Raw genomic sequence first — 21277 nt, forward strand, 5'->3', positions numbered from 1 at the left:
ATGTGAAGCAGGCAATCAAACACACAGAAAGCTTAAAGCGTTCACCGAAGGTCTGAAATAGAATAAATGAGAGCTGAAAGGTTGCATCCATGTGAAATCATCTGAGAATGAATGCCAAGTGAGAAGAATTGCCATAATTTAATTACCACCTTTTCCTCCAGGAAAGCAGGTTATTTTTACTCAAAGACAGCAGAGGTTCTGGTCACAGCCCAGTATGGCCCACACGACTGCACCAAATGCCCCCCCCCCCCCCCCCCCAAAGAAAACACCTTCAGTTTCTATTGGTAAGAAAAACAAGATTTTTGGTATCAGTTTCCGAACAGGCGGTTTGGCCTGTAACCCAAACCTGTGTTTTTACAACACTCTTTCATGAGGACTTTTAACAGCGGCTGCTTATCCGGAGAGGTGCTGCCAACCAATACAGCCCCTTGGCAATTAACAAATTAACAAAATGCTTTCCTCATGTATCCCCCTCCTAACATACATACTCAGACCTAACCCAGCACAGAATCCCAAGCAGCAGATGAAAGGAACAGCAAATTGGCTTTTTTTTTTTTCCTCAAGCCTACAACCCCTTGTTGTTTTGAAACAGACACCCCACAAAAATCAAAGGAGAATTTAAATCTGTGGAAACACAGAGTGAAAGTTATCTCCAGAAAATACATAATCCAAAGGCTCCTCTGAACAGTTTATGTTTTGACAAGTTAAACAACAGGTGAAGGCTTGAAGAAGTCTGCAAGTAAGCAAAGCTACGGACTCTTTGTAGTGTAAATATTTCCTTTTCGCACTCTTCCTATTACATACGCTGAAACCATTTACTTTTGGAAGGCAGCAACGTTTGAGCAACACACAGAACAGCAAACATTACTGATTAATATCACTCTGGGATTTGCTGGCAAGGAAAGGCAATGCAAGTACAGCTAACTATACGACTGTTTTGAGAGCTATTACCATTTCTCTCCAGAAAAAAACCCCTGCAAATCCTCCATGAAGGAATCAAGTTGCTGATCATCACCTCTCGGATATCACTGTTGAGGATTTCCCAGCTCGGCTTAAGCAACCAAAAAGAAAACAGCTGAAAAACTTGTGCAATTATTTAAAGATTGGATGTCTAGAAGAAGAAAATGGTCATCCACTGGGAAATACTCAAAACAAGACAGATTCACACTAAGTAAAAAAGGCAGCTTCATCATTCCACTGAAGAACTGCAAGAAAAGCATACATTAAATATAAAAATGTCCCACAATTACAGATCAAGTGCCCTCTCATTGCAAGGAGAGCTCTGCGCAAAAACACAGGGATCAACTGTACCCTGTCAGGATGCAGTTCTTCATTCATAAGTATCAATTGTTAGCATTTTAAGCAAATAAACTTGCTTGGATCTCATGAGATGAGTTCAGCACCAAAATTTTAGAGAGTTTAATTGGGGGGGGAGGGGAGGCTAAAAAGTGCCAAATCTATAAAATGGGACGTTTTTAAGCTCGAGTTTGCTACGCATTTCCCCTTCAGTGTTATTTTCACAAAGTAAAAACCCCATCAGTTTAACACACCATGTGCAAGGGACTAAAAAGGTGATTAAGAAATGTTTTACTCTTGCACTTTTTTACTTTACACTTCATAAACACTATATAAAGTGGCAAGACAGAACAAACATTAAAAAATAAGCGTCCGGTTAGCTGCCAGTTGAAATTTGAAGGGATATCAAGAAAGCCTTGCTAAATATTTGGGGAAATTTTTGAATGTAGCTTTTGCTTCACCGTTTGTGTCCGTGTACAGCACAGTTTACTTTTCCTGTTTGGTACCCAGCAGCTGTCAGAGGAAATGTCAGTTGTCAGCTTCACCTTCTCGGTGTCACCTCATGAGTCAAGAAGAACTGGTAGAAGAACATCACAGGGAAACATCGCCTTTGCCACAGAATATACCTGTTCCTGTAACCAGTGTTTCACTGATAAATAACTACTTTTCAAACTAAGTTATTACATCTAAACCATAGCAGCGTAGTTTAGAAGGACGTAAGAAGTTTTCAATCTCGCATGAGTGAAGGAGGAAGTCTTAAAATCTTATTACTCGCTTCTCTGACAAAAGCAGTGCACCTCTTAAAAATAAAGTTTGTATTGTGAAGGAAATCTGTTGGTCCCCTGGTAATAACCCACCATAGTGAGCGGTGCTGGTTTCCCCCCAGTGGAAAACCAGTAAAGGTAGTTTAGGCATAGCTGGGAAGGACCAACAAGAGTATGTTTTGGCCACCACCATCCATTTTTTCACAGCAAGGAAGAAAGGGCTGACAACTCGCTCATTTTAAGTCATTGTTGTCATCTTTTTTTTGTAATTACCTTTTCTTAGGTCACAGTGTCAGCGCCCATTTGAATCACCAGGCTGAGGGCAGGGAGAACATCCCGCTGCCTCCAGTGCGTCACGCTGGTAAAAATCAGCGGCACACTGACTGCCGAGCACAGTGGCTTGGAATTTTACCTCACCTAAACATCTATGAAAGGCATGCAATCAGTTATTATTTCAACTGATTCAATTAATACTTATTAATAAGGAAAAGAGAAAACAGTTAATTGGAAAAAAATTTTGGCTGAAGACTTCCTCAGGAATCAGTTGAGAGCTCACCAGCAAGCAGGCCTGAAGTTCAGGTTGTTAGATAGGTAGAGTCTGTGACATAAAATAGGTATGTGTACATATAAATATGTATATATTTGTGTCCATATTTTTATATCACAAAGTATGTATCTCACATATATCTATGATATATACATAATCACAAATATTTTTATATCACAAATTCTACCTATACACCCCCGCCCCCTGTTTTTAGGAATTTTACGTTTTTTAGGAATTTTAAAATCAAACAGATGCAGTGCTGCAAGAAGGAAAATAATACAAAATTTTATCCGATTAAATCCCACCAAGCATTTTTCCTGGACATGCTGATGAGACTGCTGCGTGTTTTTTCCTGTAAACTCTTGTGGCTTATCCATGAAGTGCAATCAATCAAAGTGGTCAGGATCATGAAATCCCTTTAACTGGAATTTTACTGTCTGTGCAGTATCAAGTGGAATAAGCCTTTACATATTTATTCTTCCCAGACTGACCGCATCTCTTCAAGTTCTCTCTCGCTTTCTGCATCCTGGAAATGCAGTAAGAGAACAGATAAATATACAGACTAATTGAAACAATTAAAAAAGAGAATTTCCCTTTTCTTCTCCAACCCCATACCAGGTTTTAAGTATACACCCTTACATTTTTCCTCCTAATGCTTTTCTTTTCCTCCCCTGTACCTCCCTCTCGACGCTAGTGACTTTGAAGTCTATTTAAGTTTTCTAAGTATCAAAGAGAGTTTCTCTTATGTTTCCTTTTGAGAGATGAGAACTGACAACCAAACCAGCAGAATTCAAAACTCTGCTCCCTCATTGACTTTCATCGTCTGGATAAATGCCTTTGTTTTTACTTCTCAACATGATGGAAGTTATTTGATTGATGATGAGAACTAATATTTGCAAAGACTTAACAAAGCCACTTAAGCATTGGCTTCCTTCCTCAACTCCCACTTTTAATTTCAGAGCGGGAGAGAGAATTAACTGTTCATGACTCTTCTGCCTGTAGTGCTCTCCTCATCTTTCCTGAAAATCTCAATGCTTCTCTGATTAAACTCTTATGCCTCCAACACATATATTTCTTGTTCTTTCAGAAAAAAATCATCTTCTATTTATCAGACATACCATTCTAACTCTGTCTAGAGAGATTTCCAACCAGCATACAGTGAGGAAGCTCCTCATCAGGCACAGTTAGGATATTTCCTTCTGCAAGAAGGGAATAAATCCTGCTCCATGCCCTGGTTTCCCCAGATTTGGCAGCAGCCGGTGGCCAAGTGATTTATGCAATACTGGACAGTGCCCTGCAGGTGGTAGCACAGGCAAGCCAGCTCCTTGCCAGATGGTTTGCCCAGATCTCTTGCATACTTGTGGTCTGAATCTCAGCAGAATACTTTTGCTACAGCAACTTAAAAACTAACGATGGCCTTAAAAACAGAGTGGCATGAAAATGCTGCGTATTTCTATGATTCTGCCTTCCACCCAGAATGTTTATTCCATCAGACTAAGGCTGAAACTGTAGAGCTAGAGGACCTTGCTTACATTGCTTCACTTGCGTTTTTCACGATGATGCAAATAACATCAGATTAATATTAAAAGCTGATGTGTTTTTATTCAGTTTCTAACTGGCAGTAATTTGAGGGCGCCATCTATACAGTTTCTGCTTAACAGTAAAAGTGCAAAGGAAAGGAAAGTGCAAAAGAGCTCCCAGCTGGGGAACACTGCCAGATGGTAGTTTCTAAAATGCAGTACAGTCTGCTCTACAAAACCCTGTAAAAGTAATAAAAGAGCTGAAATATCCTAGATATGAAAAAAAAAAAAAAAAAAAGGCAAAAAAAGCCGGGCAGCACACACAAACTTCTGAATGGCTCAGCACAATCAGCTCCAGCCTGGGGGAGCTTAGGAGCTAACTTGGCACAAGAGTCCAATGTTGGCTGCTCCTCCAAAGCTACACAGGTAATTAGAAGAGGTAATACAGTGCTCCAGCCCTAGGACAACCGCTCAGCTCAGGTGGCCCCATCTGAATTGCGCTGGCCATGCATGATAGTGCCCAGACGAATAAACCTTCCCCAGAAATGGTCTACTGGGAAGGGTACTGCAGTTGCTCAGCGGTTCTGCAGAAATTCCAGCTTATGAGCGGCAGTGCTGAATACGTGCTGTGCATTCAAATGTGTCTGTAACCTAACCCTGCAAGTAACACAGTATTTGCGTGGTGGTGTGCTGGACTTCTAAGCCTGTATCAGACATACTCTCGACTTTTTAATATTTGTCATTATTTTGCTGAATTGCTTTAGGCATTTGGATAACAGGTTCCAAGAGGAGAAAAGAGTTCACACTAAGGAAAAGACTTTAAAACCTGGGCTTACAAGCTGGAACATCTTTTAGAAAACAATTTTATCTCTGTAGCCATTTTATCTCTGCTCATCATCAATGTGTGCTTACTGAGACTGCTACCTCTTTTGTATTAGCTGGCAGCTCTGAAGCAAGATTCATCCAGAGAACAGCTGCAGAGTTGTTCCCCAGGTCCCTGTAACACTGTGAAGAAAAAATGACAATATGAGAAGAGTTAAACAGGAAAAAATAGGCAGCAAATGTAACTGAGCAATTGTGAACCCTGGCAACTGATAAAAAGAGCTATTTCTACCTCTTAACCATTTGCACAGCGTAGTTTCAGGCTTCTGACACTTCCTGCAGTATCCTTCATTCACAAAGCATTATAATCACCATCAGATTATGGAATACTAGATTTCCTTTTTTTTCATTTTTGTGTTGGGTTTTTTTGTTTGTTTTGGGCAAGGAGATTGGTTTTTCAGTTGGAAATTTTAAGGTGTCCCTGTGGTTTTCACCATTTTCGAAACTATTTTTATTTCCATTTAGCCACTATTCCTCACACCTCTTTCATCATAAAACCTCTATACCGAGAGCACATCATCTTATGAAGCTTACATTCCCTAGGCTGTTAAAAATTAGGTTCAACTGCAAGCACTGTAACATCCAATATTTACAGGTCTCTCAGGTTTCACAACAGGTGTGAAATATTCTACATCGTGAACTCTTCTCCAATAGCAGAGAAACAGTCATCCCTCTGTGTAATAGGAAGGTTTTCAGTGCCTAGAGAGTCACAGAGGCATTTGGGGACTATGAAACAAGCATGGTAAAAGGAAGTGGCTGCTAAAAAAAAACCAAACATCAGCAATGCAGTTAATCATTGTTGTAATTGCCATGAAAAGCCAACATTCAGTTAGGATAAGGATGACAGTTAAAACTCCTGCAGGGCTATTACTTCAGACTCTGAAATGTCACTGCACAGTATGTGCATGTGTGTATTTTGGTGGTTTTCCTGTGTCATCGGATAGTTCTGAAAGAGAACTATCTGTTCTGCTGTGAGCACTGTCAAATTTCTGCATCTGGTGAATCCAAAACAGATGGAGTCATGGACATCCTTGAAGCCTTTAAAAACCCTGTGTCCCTGCATATCAGTCAAAAATGTCAGAAGATGACTATAAAACACAATTCTTTTTTCCTTTGAAATTTGACCCATCAGAGTCCTATCTCCTTCAAAATAATTAGATAATAATTGCACTTTTTAAATTTTGTGATTAAGTATGTGATCCAAAGTGACAGAGCCTGGGATTAGGAAAAAAAAACCCGAAACAAAATCAAACAGATGCAACTAGTCCTATTAAACTCTATGGTAATTTGTGTTTGCAGAGTATTTCTGAAGCTCAGTCACATCTGCCAGACATGGGGTGAACTATTAGCCCAATAAAAACCTATCAGATTACACACAATGAAACCCAAATTTTTATATCAACTCTGAAAATCTGTTCAGGTTAAGACTTGCAAGGATTTGCTGCTGCAACTTCGCTGGAAATAAGTTCCAAGTCTTCCATTCTTCACTCTATACAAGACATTTAGGGGTGATTTTGAATTTGCATGAATGCTGGCTATATTTACAAGCAGAGAAAGAAGCAATTAAGAGCACATTCATCATGGTACATAAGCAGCCAGAAACAAAAGGCTAGCTGATTTACAAATACATAGCTGATTTAACCTAATAGGCTCATGACTAAACACACAGAGTGAGTTGCAATGTATCAAAGACAAAGTCCAGCTGGTGTGAAGGCTACTCCTCCTCTGCTATCACCTTCATTTTCCTTCAACAAGATGCTTATTGTGAAATAAATTCTGCACCTAGGTTCCAGTAATAATGTACTCCAGACCAAGCAGATCCTACGACTTGCACGCTACCCTGATAAAATTCACAGTCTTTGGGACACTGGGAATTCAGGAATTTCACAGAGAATGACTATAGCTACTCTTTGCTACACCCACTCTGGCTAATATTTCTAAAGCTATTTGGGCTTTAAATATTTCTAGGCTCCAACTGGAGGTTGTAGGAATTAAGCAGCAATTTTAACACTTAAGAGTTCAAAACCAATTATTCCCTCAATGCAAACAAAGATCTTTGGAGCTCCAGCTCCATGCACTCATGGTGTATTTAATCATCACTCAAGACTCCCATCTGTATTGGTAAAATAGAGACATACTTTATCCTTTACTTTTCTCGATGATTCTCTTTCTGTACACACCACAGAAATCCATGGTGGTGGTGGGATTAAACCTCCAGCCTGTGGTTTACAAGTACTGCTTTATATAGAATTTGATCTGTTAAAAAACAAGGAGGATGCTCCACTGGATGACTCAAAGGCAAAATCCTCCCTGAATTTTAATGCCTCTGCGCTAGATAATTTGGCCTTTTTTAGAAATGTGATCATCTTATAAAATCTTGCTTCTGCATGGAGTAATTTACACATGCTTAGCACTTTACAGACAAAGACAATTTTTTAATACAAATATTTCTTATCCTAGAAGCATATGACTGAACGAAAGAAAGCAACAAGTGACTAGTTACCTTGGCAATGTATACTCTTCCTGCTTTGGAAAATCCTGGGCTCAGTTCCTCAACCTACAAAGAACAGAGGGGAGGGTGGGACAGGCTGAGAGAAGCAGATATTAGGATATGCAAAGGACACAGTTAATGCTTACATCAGGCTTACTGCATCTCTTAAAAAGAAAAGAAAAAAAAAAAGATGACTAAGCCCTACTTTTGTAAATACATAGATCAGTGTCAGAATTTCTCATAGGCTTGCCTGGCTGGGTTAGGAAAGTCCTCAGGTTCTCATAAAGTGCCTGTGACTCAATGAACAACATTCATACTCTCACTTAACGTCAGCATCATGGAAGAATGGTGAGGTGAAGTTGAGCACTCAGAAGCAAAGGGAAACTCGGAACCAGCTTGACGACCTCCTCCTGAACATGTGCGTGCACTATTTTTAACCTCCTTGCCCATTCAATCTCATCCACTGGGGCTTCTCCTGAATATGCTGGTGCCAAACCTCAGGAATATTCCCCCAATTTTTTATCTTCTCCTTCCCGGCTACTAATTCCCAGTTTCCTAGTTACTCACATCCCTCTGCCTTCTTCCATTCATCTCAGTTATAGTCATCACTCTCCAACCAACTTTGTTCCAGTATGTTCCTATGACAAACCCTTGGATCGACCCGTATCCCAGTTGCATTCAAACTCCCCAACATGCTCCACCAAGATGCCTGAGCCCAGGCCTCAGAAGAAGCACTGAGAGCACAACACAGACAATGTTCCTCCTCTTAATTCTGTTGTCTGGCCTTAGACCTAGTTCAGCTTGTGACTAACCCAGAGCTGCAATTTGCCGGAAGATTTCCATTCCCCTGAAGCATGCCAACTGTGGCTGAAAGCTGAAACAGACTCTGCTGAGCACATGGGAAGCGCACTTGTTCAGGGGATAATTAGCTTCCAGAGGAACTTTTTTGTGTCCTTTTAAAATTCTCTCTGTATTTGACCAAAGTTAAACCTCAGAAAAATGCAAGTTCCTGTTTCAAACCACAGCACCACTCTAACTTATCAATAAAAGCAATAAGCTATTTTTCTCTCTAATGAAAAGAAACAAAACACTTTGCCTCAAACTTATGTCTGAAATGATTTAACCACTTTGGTTGAAAAGTGCATTGCATAGGGCAGGTACCTATCACAAACTTCCCTCTCAACCAACTACATTTTGGCAAAATTATAAGAAATTGAAGTAAGTATGCTATTCCCTGGCACTTTGCAGAACTGGTGGCCCAATCTATGAGTTATAAAGTGGTAGGGCAATTTGTTTCTGTAACACTTCATCAGATGTACTTAAGAGTAGTTCTCACAGGCACAGCCAAAGACAGCCTGTTTAACTCATTCATCTTGTGCAGACCCTTGCAACAAGAGCTATATGCTCAAACATGCAACTCAAGCCATGTCTTAAATCAACAATGGGAGGACAAAAAAAAAAAAGCCATTCAGAGGGTACGATTCTTATAACATAGGAAGTACTTGTAAGAATTTCTTTCTAGAAATACATAAGCAATGTGCCCCTGAAACCTTAAAGTAGTTGCCTTCAAAAGTCTGAAATGGAGAAGTTTGACCTAATAAAATACTCTGAGAGAAATTAAAATGACAGAATGTATCTACACAAGCATTCCCAGGGATGTGCTCAAACAGATCTCAGAGACCCTGAAAGAGTACAGACCATATGTATTTAGTACCAAGTAATGAATCACTCCACTATGCAGCTTTTAAAAGGAAAACCAAAACCCTTAAAAACAATTCTGAACACTTTGGGTCTAGTTCTGACATCTTCAAAATCACGTTCTTCTGACTGGCTGTTCTGTAACAGAGGCTCCAAAATTTTTGCTTTCACCAGCTTTTTCTTCCACAGGTTCTAGTCAATGGAGCTGTATCATGGAGTGCTTGGGGAGTGGTGAGTTTAAGCAGAACGCAAGTACTCCAATTCCACAATTGTGATTGTATTTGTCAGGTTAGTGATTCCCTTGCTTATCAGATTTCATTACCCGTAAGAAGTTTTGCAGTGCATCCTGTACAGTGGCTGTAGGAGGGGCTTCAAACAAAGCAGAAGCAGTCTTTTTTTCTAGCCATCCCAGGTTGGAAACCTGCAGAGACAGTAAGATGAAACTGTCAAACCCACTAGAGACACAGCATATGTAAAAGTATACAGACAAGGAATTATCCAGTTTCTTGTAGCTGGCTTGTGCACCTGGGAGAAAGCAAAGATCTTGGTAGTGTCAGCAGATTCTGGAGGAGTATCCACGTCTGGCCACAGAATTAAACATGATTTGCTTTTTCTTGTCCCGGGTCAGCTTTTGCAGTTCCATACATCAGCTGCCACATGCATAATGCTCAAAGTAAGATTTGTCTCTACAACTGAATATTACAGTGTGTGTGGTCTGAAATCCCAAACCGTTGTATTGCAACCATACCAGTTCCTGGCAGTTCCCACCTATGCATCAGAGCAAATGCACATATGGAGCCCTCCTGGCTTAAATCTTGTACAAGAACACATCCTCACCATACAAAGATCCCTTGAAAGAGGCAGGCTAAAGCCTTCCCACCAACAGACAGTCACATTTTGAGAAACAGGTAGCTATTATAATTATTTCATAAAATCTTATTCTCCCAGCACCTCTCTCATAAGAAACGCCCTGAAATTTCAATGGGGGAAAGGATGCATAGGACCGTAACTTCTGATATCTTCTTTGTTTAATACCATTTAATTCTGATAATGCAGAATAGCAGAAGCACTAACATATTTCTACATACATCTGTTTTCGTTTCATAGCTTCAGCAGCATTAAGAGCAGTAAGGCTGAGTAGAAAATCCACAACAGAATAAAGAGCTAGGAGCTCCCACTAGTTTAGCTCACTGTTTCTCTGTAATTACCAGTGTCAATTATCTCAGCTACAATCTCTGCAATGTGACTTCAATTTTGACAGCAGCAAAGCACTTTCAAATTGTATAAACTGAAAAGTAGATAGTTACTGCAAACTCTTATTTCTTTTTATAGGCACTAAATCTGATGTATGGTGTTTGACTCCAAGCTTTTCCCTGTCAAGAAATATAAAGCAGCCGGCACACTGCTTCTAATACCTCCAATACTTTGTGCAGCAAGGGCAGAGGAAACACATGCAAAAGATTATACAGATATACTGTGTGCAGAAGCTCTTGCCAGCCCTGAAATGCCCTTGATCGCATCCATATGTGCTTAAAGAATCGAAGGTAGTTTGTTTTTACTGAGTAGAGCATGGGGAACAGCAAGCTAGTTTGCAGCTAGTGCTTTTCCTAATCCATTCTTTGCCATTTCACCTCCCATGCCGCCTGCAGTGACTAAAAAACTAAGTCTGGAGCCCCAAACCCTCCAGATCTCCAACTCAGAGCAGTTCAGAAATAACACTTTTAGCAAACAGCTTCCCTCTGCGAAAGAGGCAAAAACCAGGGGAAAAATGAAGAGCAGAATAGTGGCAATAAATAAATGAAACAGCAAAGACCCCAACAGCTTTTACTCTATTGCACAGAGGTTCACCAAGTACTTTTAAAGCCTTTTGTTGATCTGGGGACAAAAGTATTACAATAGCAAGAGCAAATGACATTGCCAATACAAAACCGCACTCTTAATGATTTTAAAAACTTCGGTGTGTCTTCAATACCACTAACCTTTCTCTATCTTCTCCTGGCCTTTGATTGTTAGCACAGAGCAACACGCTGAAAATGGGCTCAGCCAGCACTTGTCCTGATCACCACCTCCGTGTTTCTGTAGTCCCTCTCTTGCTACGAACTTACATAAACTCTTATTAAAAACCTGTACCATTTCAAATCTAGTGCTTTGAGTGGTAACACCAGTATGAAGGTACACATTTCAGGTTTCATAGGAAGAAGACAAGAGGGAGATGGACTGCCTAAGACTTCTCAATTACAGTTAAGAAAACAACTTAGATGGAAAGCTGAGAGATTCTGAATGACACTGTGTCCTGGCAAGCAATAGTTGCAATAGTGCTTTTATAAAAGCATTGAGGTGCTACATGTACAAGAACATGAGCTTTTACATCATGAGAGGTTTCTGAATGCAATGCATTTACAGTACTGATCAGCGAAGTGTTTTTCCTGGCACTGTTTCAGAATTGAAATGAAGAGTTTCTAGATCCCCTGCAAGTGCAACTTTTAAACTACTTCTTCAGGCAACTAGGACATTTCCATGCCTGTCCTTTCTGATACAGTATCTGAGTTCAGCAATTAAAGTGTCCTCAGTCCTTAATGGCTGGTGGTTTGAATCCACCTATCTTTCATTCAAACAGGGAATTAAAATCCAAGGAGGAAGAAAACAGCAATAAGTAGCAATAAACTATTTTACCTGGTAACACCACCTGCCCAAAAGATAGTAAGACTGCGGATCCTCTGGTTTCAGTTCAATTGCTTTATCAATGTGTTCCTATGGAAAATCACGACCAACACATATCACATTTTTGTTATAAGCAAATACAATATCCACAAAAGCAGATGAACAAATATGGAAAGAGGAAAGGAAGAAGTCCACAATTTAAGTGAAAGTGATCAATAAAATTACAGCTACAAAGAGATGTCAAACTTTCTTAAAATGGTTTCAGTGAACACAGAAAAACAGCATTTTATCAGCCTCAGAGACAAGAATCACTACACACAAAAAAATGAAGCTGCCCTTCAGTTTATTCTACCACCTTTTCAGAGCTTTGACATAATCAACTTACTGGTGATGTCAATAGCTGACAAGGTAATAATTATATGTGGCCTGTTCTGTAGTAACTGTTCCAGGTGCATCCTCTTACCGTGTAACATCCCCACTGTGGATGAAAGGCAAATAAAGGAGTCTGAGGCAGACTAAGTCCTTTTTGAAAAATAACTGCTTTGCTTTTAGGGAGGGTGCAAGCATGCTCACAGGCAGTTACTGAAGAAGAGTTGGTGCTGTATCCTATTACCACATGGTAGTTTCACGTTTCAAGTTCTTAGTCTCATCATATACATAAATTTTATTTGCAAGACTTTTCTTCTTCTTCTTTTTTCTGAGATTATAGTGTACAAAAGTGTAGAGCCATACCAGTCACCCTCATGACATGTCGCTGGAATCACCATCCTCAGCCCAAACCACCCACTCATAGCATCTCTTTAAGACCTATCCCTTCCCTAATAAGAGCTGGAGCCAATTTTCCTAACTTACTACTATAGAAATAAGTAGAAATACTTACACAAAAACCAGCATGTCTATTCTACTCACCTTAAAAACATATCCAGTTTGAATGCGCTTCTGAATACTCTCATGTTCTGATAACTGCCCGCAAAGAATAGCATACCTACACAGAGGAGACATTTGCATGAAATCAAACCTTTTAAAATACACATTCATATTCTGTTGACATCTTCAGAAGTAAAATATATAGGCACATTAAAGCTTCACAACTTACTGGGGAAAAACAAGGAATACTCTATACCTTTTACAGGGAAGAGACATACACAGTAAAAATGTAGGTATTAGCTTGAAGGATGCTGGCAAGTCAACAGGAGTGGATTGATGTGACACGAAAGTTCATTGCACTGATGGCTGGAAAGCCTTCCTTCTACATAAACACTTCTACACCCTAAATTTCTTCACTTGGCAGCAAAACTGCATCAAAACACAGAGCAATGAGGAGTAAACGCTACTGCAGCAAGAGCCAGAACTACGAAAAGCTCTAATTAACTAAGGTGCGCAGCAATCTTCCATACACAACACTCAACCTATAGCACAGCAGTTGTCTACTTCAAGGGAAAACACTGAAAACCTACCTATATCCTGCAGCCCGACACAGCCACCAAACTTGGGAAACAAAATAACGCATTTTCAGCGGTGCCAGTGCAAAGCCATTTAGTTTTGTCTAGTAAGAGATGGCAAATTTTGACCCTGAGAAGCACAGTACTTAGCAAAATTAGTTATTTCATGGGCTGTGAAAGTTAAGGAAGGTTCATTACCCATGGATCTGCACCTTCCCATCTCACCTCCCCGCACCACAGTGGTTCAAACCCCCTCCCTCCCTGCATTGCTTCCCAAGAAACAACAAATCGTAGAGGTGTGCAAGGGCACTGCTGTTCAACAGAGCAGGGGAACTGAAGTTTCAGCTGGGCTGATTCGGTCTTTGACCTCGGCCATCCCACTTCGGGGAGAGTTGTGGGAATGGAAGAGGCTTCCCCCCTCTTCTCTCAGTTTGGTTCAAAAAATAAAGCTGAAAAGAAGAAAGATGTAAGTAAGCCTCCCTTGAGATTTCTTTTACTACATCCACATCCCAGTGTTGCTGGATACTGTGTCCCATCTCACCACACGATATCCCAAAGCATCCCTGGTGATAGTTAACTACAACAGATGTTCGTGCAGGAATTTGTCAGAAGACTTTTGAATCTCCAAGTACACTTTCTTCAGTGTACTTCTTCACGAAAAAAACCACAAAACATTTCACACCTCATTGCTCTTGCCTGAACTAAGTTTTCAATGTGTAAGTTACAATACAAAGAAGTTGCATTTTCTGAATATTTACAAGTTTTGCCATTAAATCTCATTCCTTTAACATGTTAATTCTCTTGTGAAACACTCTGGTTCAGTTCTAAAATTCTTGTTTTTCATGATAATGGAAAAGATTACCAGATCAATGTCTTGATTGGGTAAAATCCTTTTCCCCCAGTTGAAAAAGTTCACAGCTGCACTGCCATAACCTGTCACGTGCAGACGATGAAGTAAGTGTTATGACGATCTCTTCCAGTTTGTTTCACAACAAACATCAGCCGGTGCTAAACATCCCCAACCACAACATGACTAGGGTTTAGAAATACAAGCCAATAAAAGGCTTATTTTCTAAGATCACAAGATAAAATATTCCTGTACAATAAATCTTGTAGTCTGTAGCCCTGTCTAATGTACAGGAACTTGCCAGAATATAGCTCCTATAACCCTACTATTTAGGCTCCCAAATATGTGGGCAGGCATTAAATACAATTAGGTCAAGTTTAAAGTTTTGCAACAAAACAGGGAAACACCGTGCCTTTTTAAAGTGGAAGCTAAAACGCTGCATAACCTCACTTTATACTACCCTGTCCTTCCCCAGGGAAAGCCTAACGAGCCCCTTCAAAGCAGCAATAAATCCCATGGGACACTAAGCTAGTTCAGTCTGATCCCTCCACCAACAATCATATAAACGTCAAGTGGTGTGCTATGCAGTTGTCAAGAAATATAAATACCAGATATTTTTTAATAGCCTGGTGAAATGTTACATAAAATAAGCATTAAATAATAGTCTTATCTTTGTGTCATGAAATAAACTTTAAAAAAAAAAGGTAAGAGGTGCCTGAACTGTTGGGGTTTCTTTGGGGTTTTTTTTTTTTCCACTGCAGTCCCAAAAAAAGACAACTCTAGCTGACCCAGCTTTGCTGGTCTCAGCCCCTTGCATGAACCTTCCCTTTCATCTTGTGCCTCGACGTTCAGGGCCACCGGCCTGTTGGTGATTTTCATATGCAAGGCTTTGCAGTTCTGAGATTTTAGGCTCCGGAGGTCTTCAGATCCCAACTTCCCTTCCTCACTCAGCAGCACCAATATGGTTTTCTGCTTTTATCTCTTTTGCTTGTTTAGCCTGGCTTCTTGGAGCTATTTATTCTACTTCATTTTGTGAAATGCCTTGGGATGAATGTCACAAGAGGCACCATTGAGTTGCAGGAGGACTGACTAGCAGTAATAGGATAGATTAAAAATAATGAGTTAGGGAAGGGGATTTTCATCTTCTGTAAACAACATGTAACCTCTGAAGCACTGTTCAGATCGATATCTCAGCAGTTACCGAAACCTTATACTATGATATTGCTTGACTAATTATTAACCAGAACTACTCATTAAGCTGCTGACACTGGTCAAACTGCAAGTTCCCATAGGAATCTCATCTCAGTAAGGATTTCCCCATTTATTAGAAAATAAACTCTGTGGAAGCAGATACTACCAGTTAAGAGAGAGCGTCTTAAGCATTCCAGCTTAAATCCCCCAGCTCAGAACACACAGCTTTGAAGAAACTTCATTTTCAATGCTGCACTCTGGCTGACTCCCACCAAAGCAGGACTTTTCGGCCTCTGAACACAAAACACACAGCTCTGCGCAGCCCAGCACCTCCAGCTCCACGGCCAGGGGGGTTTGCCAACCCAAATACATCTCTTATCTCTTTTAACTGTTTCAAAGACCCGCTAGCTGAGTGTGCCAGTGCTCCTTTCTGCATAAGACAATCAGTAAATTAAAAAGAAATGGAGAGGCAAAGAGGAATAAAAGGAGGAGGGGAGAGAAGTGAAGACAAGCAGCTATTTTGGAGCCAACTGATAAAAGTGAAATAGAGTGTTTTATATTGCCAAAGATGAGTCAAACACAAAAGTCTGACCACTGACAACAGCACGAAGACATGAAAGTTCTTTCCTTTTATTGACATCAAAATTTGCTTCATAAGTCGTTAACTAATTTTTCATCACAACACCCAACAAATTAATGAGCTAGAATATATTCCTATTCAAATCAGCATTAGCTGTGAACTGAATATCTCAAGGCTAGCCTGTAAAAATTGTTCAGTGCCATTCAAGCAGCATTGCTAGTGAATCAAGAGAGATGTTTTATCACACACAGACAAGGAGATAAAAATCCTTGTCAGGGCTCAACTTTCAGTTACCAGAGTCAGATCAAAGCTAGAAGGATAACCCCCTTTCCAATCAAGTTCATAATTTGGAGAAACAGAGCTCCAAAATATACATCTTGATAAAGAATTTAGAAGTCTTCCCAGTATTTTATCAGCATTAGCAGTTTTTCACCTTCCTATGCACCAAATAGATATATATTAGTCTCTTCACTTGAGTAAGGGAAGGAGACAGATAATTAGCATGCAGGTATTTAGACTGCCAAACACCAAAAATGAAAGTAATCATTAATTTAGGAATAAGTATCTTGGAAGAGACAGCAGAATTCCCACTGACTTAACCTGAAATTAATGACCGGCTGGTCATAAAGAGTTTGGAAAAAAAACTTTGGCTTTTCTAAGGGGAGACAAGATTGGAAGAAAAAATGAGGAAGGCAGAGGCACTCCTCTAGGCTTGTCTGCACAGAGAGCTCAGCGAGGAGGTTGGGGTGTAAATTCACAAAGCATCAGTTAAGCTGAATTAATTCCCCATTTGGATATACTTAGTGATGCCATACTGCAGTTGCACAACCAGAAGATGCCCCTTCCTTACAGGCCATGAACATCCATACAGGAGGGTTTCTATACTCTCTATGTACAACCTAGTTTCTGCATTAACTCTCCAGCGCACCAGTCCCAAGTCTAAGTTTGGCTTTGCCCTACCAGCAGCGGAAGTCTATGAGCTGTCTGCCAGTTGAGTTATAATAAACGTTGGTTTACTTTGTAGAAAGCCATGTCACTGCTGTGTTCACTGCTGGCCATACATCTTCCCAGATAGAGGAGTTCATTAAGAGCCTTGCTGGCTTGACATGGGAGATAAAAGCCCAGTTTGAGGCCTAAAATAGCCAAGATATATGCAAAGATAGCAAATCTATATGTATGGACTAGTTGAAAAGGGTACTTGAAAATGATAGATTTCTAGCGTACATGCTGAGCACAACAAATCATGTTCTTGATTAAAGCAACACTAATTTTCTACTGTCACTGTCTCAATTTTCTATGTGGGTTAAAATTTTATACATGTATTTTCACACAAAGGGATCACATAAAAAACTGAAGTGATGAACATTGGCTTCATCCCTGTTCTAACTCACAAAAGTACTTATAGCTGCTCTTAAATTGTAAAAAAAATAATCAAGTATGTATACAGGAACACTTTTCAGGATGCTTTCCACCACTCCTCCAATAAAGTTTCATTTAATAAATTCTGAAAATCAGCCACTGCCCAACGAGTTTTGAGACATCAAACATTTTAGCCTTCAAATGATCCACACCGGTTACCATATGCATGTTATTCACAACTTTTTGAATAGTTAATAGGTAAAGATGAAGTCCTCTTTGCATGCACATGTAATTATACAGCTTTGTTGTACAGGGCTTGCTGTTTGTGCTAAGCAATGCTTCATCCACCCAGGGTTTGCTCTGGCTCTGTGTTTCAGAAGCCTGACATTTCCTTACAGCAGAAAATTCTTGTTTGCACATCTATGTCCCAAACCGTCAAATACTGTGAGTGGGCATGGCAAGCTCCTTTGACATAAACACCTGAGCTCCCCACTCTAGAACAGGCAGCTAGCAATAGCAACCTTGATTTCCTGTGCATTGCTGGCATTTGCAGCCTCCTATTTGATTTTCTTGACAAATCAAACATTACCTGCAACATTGCTAGAGCCACAGCCTGAACCACTGTCCCAAGAGCACAGATCTTCTTGGGTAAGTCATTTTAAGACTCTATCCTTAAAATTAAAAACCAAGTCCCACAAAAGAAAATAGCATGTGAAAGACTTTCCAGCAGTTCCTCCTCTGAAGTCCTGCTGAGGGCTGTATCCTTTCAGGAAAAGATTGGCTTCCACTTCCTACAGAGCAGGAGTAGACTTGGTCTTACATTATAATTAAAGCTTTGATATATCACAAGCTACCTGAGCTACAGATATTACCTGGAAAAGCTGTCAACAGAAATATTCTAGAAAGCAGCTCTTGGTTTTGCCTGGCATCACTCCAACTGAGGTCACTGAACATCAAATCCACACAGCTTGTTTGAACTGTCCATTATTAAGATGATGAGTTATTCTAAAGAAAAGAAACCTGCCATACTTACTAAAATATTATTTTTCCTGGCACACCATTTGATAAAGCCAGAAAATATTTTGTCAAGTAAGAGCAGCTATGCTGGATCAAACCAAAGGGCACTCTGACCCACTATCCTATTTCTGTGTGCACTGCTGGAAGCAGCTTAAAATCAGGAAAGGCACAGAGCCATCGTTTACTGAAAGCTGGGAGAACAACCAGCTTTTATCAAGGCTTTCATGAAGAACCTGAAGTTCAGTTCACTTTCTTCCGAGCTGAAAAATCCTAGTGTATTTAATTGCTCCTCTAAACTTTCTTTTATACCGTTAATCAGTCTTATCACCTTCATGGTACTTTCTTTACCTCTTTATCTATTCCAAAAAGAAACTGCCATGTAGATATACTATAGATGCGTACAGTGAATTAAGACGCTTTCTTCGTTCTCCTCTTTCAACCCATATTTTGCCTTTTGACTCCTAGGAGTGAACACTTTCAAATAACTGCTTAATTAAGATGCAATCTCTCTTGTTTTAAGAGAGATAGAAAACGACACAATCTCTCATTTGTACATGCATAATTGGGAATGCTTTTTACCTATGATTATTACTTTGCCTCTACAAACAACCTTTGCCATTTTTGCATACTTATTTGATGCAGTGACATCTGTCTGCAACTTTCTAAAGTCAGATTTAGCTTACATTTTAGCTCTATTTATGCTTAACAGTACACATCCTGGCACAGACTTGGTAACCTCCCCCAGCTCTGAAAACTCAACACATCTTCCTCGGTTTCCCATTTTTTAGCCTGTTAAACCAGCACTGTTTACTCATGATAGCTTAGTCTCATTCAGACCTGCACGAGGGAGTTTGTCCAGGAGTTCTGGAACTCCAAGTACACAGTATCAGTGGGCTAGCACGCTCAGCCCCACTGTGAGGCACTTCTGTACAAGAGTTGCATTTTCTCACAGAGGTGGCACATCCTATTGGTCTACAACTTATATTTAAAAATAGCTTTGAGTGACAGGGCAGGCAGGGAAGTTGGATAAGTTGCTAGTTTCCTGGATCCTCTCATTACCCTCTAAAAATCAGCATTATGTTTGCCACCTTTCACTGCTCTCTTAGTGGTGCAAATTTAAGCCATTCATAATGTATCACAGCTAATATTTCTCAAGTTCTGGTAATAGTTCTATTTTTAATACCTCTGAAACACTTTAGTAGTGATTTTAATTTAACTTGCTAGAGTTTCCTCCCTGTTCTACCTTCCTCTGCTGTACAGGACATTGAAAGATGTCTTCTTGTAGTTCTAATAGTCTCCTCTGCTGTTTAAAGGAAATTTAAAAAGTACTAAGATTAAAGGCTTCTTTTATTTTTATTAATGAGTAGCTTATTATTTACCCTGGACCTCAAACTCTGCCTTTAAACAAGCTTTGAATTATCTGCAAGCATTTTACTCCTATGGCTCTTCCTGTACTTCAGCTTCCTCATAGCCATTTTGTTTCTTTTGAAGTTATCATTACTTGCTGAAATCTTTCCTCTGCTCCTACAAGGATGTTCAATCTCAGTATTTTATGGTAATGACTATAAAGTGGGTTTGCTGTTATAACACCTTGAACCAGACCCTATTCATTGCTCAATGCCAAATCAAGACTTGTTTCTCTGCTTTTAAGGCTCAGGGACAAGTCATAGTCTTACCATATCATTTATGATGCTTATAAAAAAAAACCCAAAAAGCCAACAAACCACAAAAATAATTACTACAACCACTATGAACTTGTTTAAGTCTGATTTTTTTTTCTTCTTAAGAATTTTTACCTTGGTTATAGCAGTAGTACATATTGCTATGTCTCACCCACAGCTGTGTACACTATTCCCGCCCTCCCAGCATCTTAGCAAATTTTCAACTTTCACAACAGCCAGTTGCTCTTAGCTCCACAGCTCCGTACTTTCCTGGATATCTACTATACTACTGTATCATCATCAAGCAAAAATTTTCCCCAAGTTTTTAATTGTATTAATATTCACTATAAAACTATAGTTTGCTATAAAACTGTCAATAATGGTGCTGTAAATTGCTGTAGCTCTTGCATTTCATGACAGATTGTCATCTATCAATGGCTAGTTCAAGGAGACCTATATAACTTTTATCCGACTCAAGGGAACAGGACCTCTCAGATTTAACTAGCGTACAAGATTATTTGGAAGTGCAATTATTATTTTTTTTTAAAATATTTTCGTCTTTTCACCCCTGCAATTTCCTAGACAGATTGGTTTGGGAATACCGCAGAGGCAAGATTTCTAGCTTTATATAAGAAAAGTAAACAGAATACAATTTGTACAACTTGGGCTTGAGCCACACATATTCCCTTAAAAAGAAAAGAAAACAAAAGCCAGCAAAAAAGCAAACCATGCAGCAGCACAGGTCTTTGAGGATGAAGACTGGTAGGATGGGAGAATACAAAATTTGGAATTCAGCAGGGAAGCCCACGGTCTATAGGAGAATCCATCACACTCCAAATGACAGTGTCAAGACTGACTACATGAAAACTGAAAATCACCATCTAGTATGGAAATATATAACACTTGGAGGGACTGTCTTACAACTGTGCCTTGGAAACCAATAGACCTTTAAATAAACAGGCTTTCAGCTGTTCCCATTCACCCTGAAGCCAAGCATCAGCAAGGAAAGCAAACCTACTGAGATGTTTTGTTACTCGGCATGACCAACTGTAAATCCTAAAACACTTGAGACAGCGCTTTCAGTTCCTGGGACCTGCCTACACAAAACATTTAAACAGCTAGTAATTCATGGCGACGTTTGCAGTTGGCTCCAGTTAAGAGAATATTCTTTCTTTCCTTCTCTAGCTGTTGTACTGGCCAGGTAACACAAGGCTGAGAACAGGAACAGTGCAAGTTAGTAGGAGTTCACATGCTCCTCTGAGCACCCGGGGGCTGGCTAAAGGCAGGGAAACCAATCAGCCAAGTGTGGGGTGAGAAATGG

General features: G+C 39.9%; 1 protein-coding gene across 2 annotated transcripts in view; it reads right to left on the bottom strand.

The window, feature by feature from the left end:
* Nucleotides 1-1437: 1437 nt before the first annotated feature.
* RMDN3 (regulator of microtubule dynamics 3) overlaps nucleotides 1438-21277 on the bottom strand; it is a 39694-nt gene continuing 19854 nt past the window's right edge. The window contains exons 6-11 of one of the 2 annotated variants that reach the window (XM_010564340.1): nucleotides 12769-12844; nucleotides 11872-11949; nucleotides 9521-9619; nucleotides 7513-7566; nucleotides 5040-5132; nucleotides 1438-3133 (exon numbers count right to left, since the gene is read on the bottom strand). In XM_010564340.1, the coding sequence (XP_010562642.1) occupies nucleotides 3080-3133; nucleotides 5040-5132; nucleotides 7513-7566; nucleotides 9521-9619; nucleotides 11872-11949; nucleotides 12769-12844 (454 nt within the window). In that variant the 3' untranslated portion in view covers nucleotides 1438-3079. The remainder of the gene's footprint in view (nucleotides 3134-5039; nucleotides 5133-7512; nucleotides 7567-9520; nucleotides 9620-11871; nucleotides 11950-12768; nucleotides 12845-21277) is intronic. The other variant, XM_010564341.1, reaches the window with a different exon arrangement.

Source organism: Haliaeetus leucocephalus, unplaced genomic scaffold (genome assembly GCF_000737465.1).
Source record: "Haliaeetus leucocephalus isolate CR32 unplaced genomic scaffold, Haliaeetus_leucocephalus-4.0 Scaffold177, whole genome shotgun sequence".
Lineage (NCBI taxonomy): Eukaryota > Metazoa > Chordata > Aves > Accipitriformes > Accipitridae > Haliaeetus > Haliaeetus leucocephalus.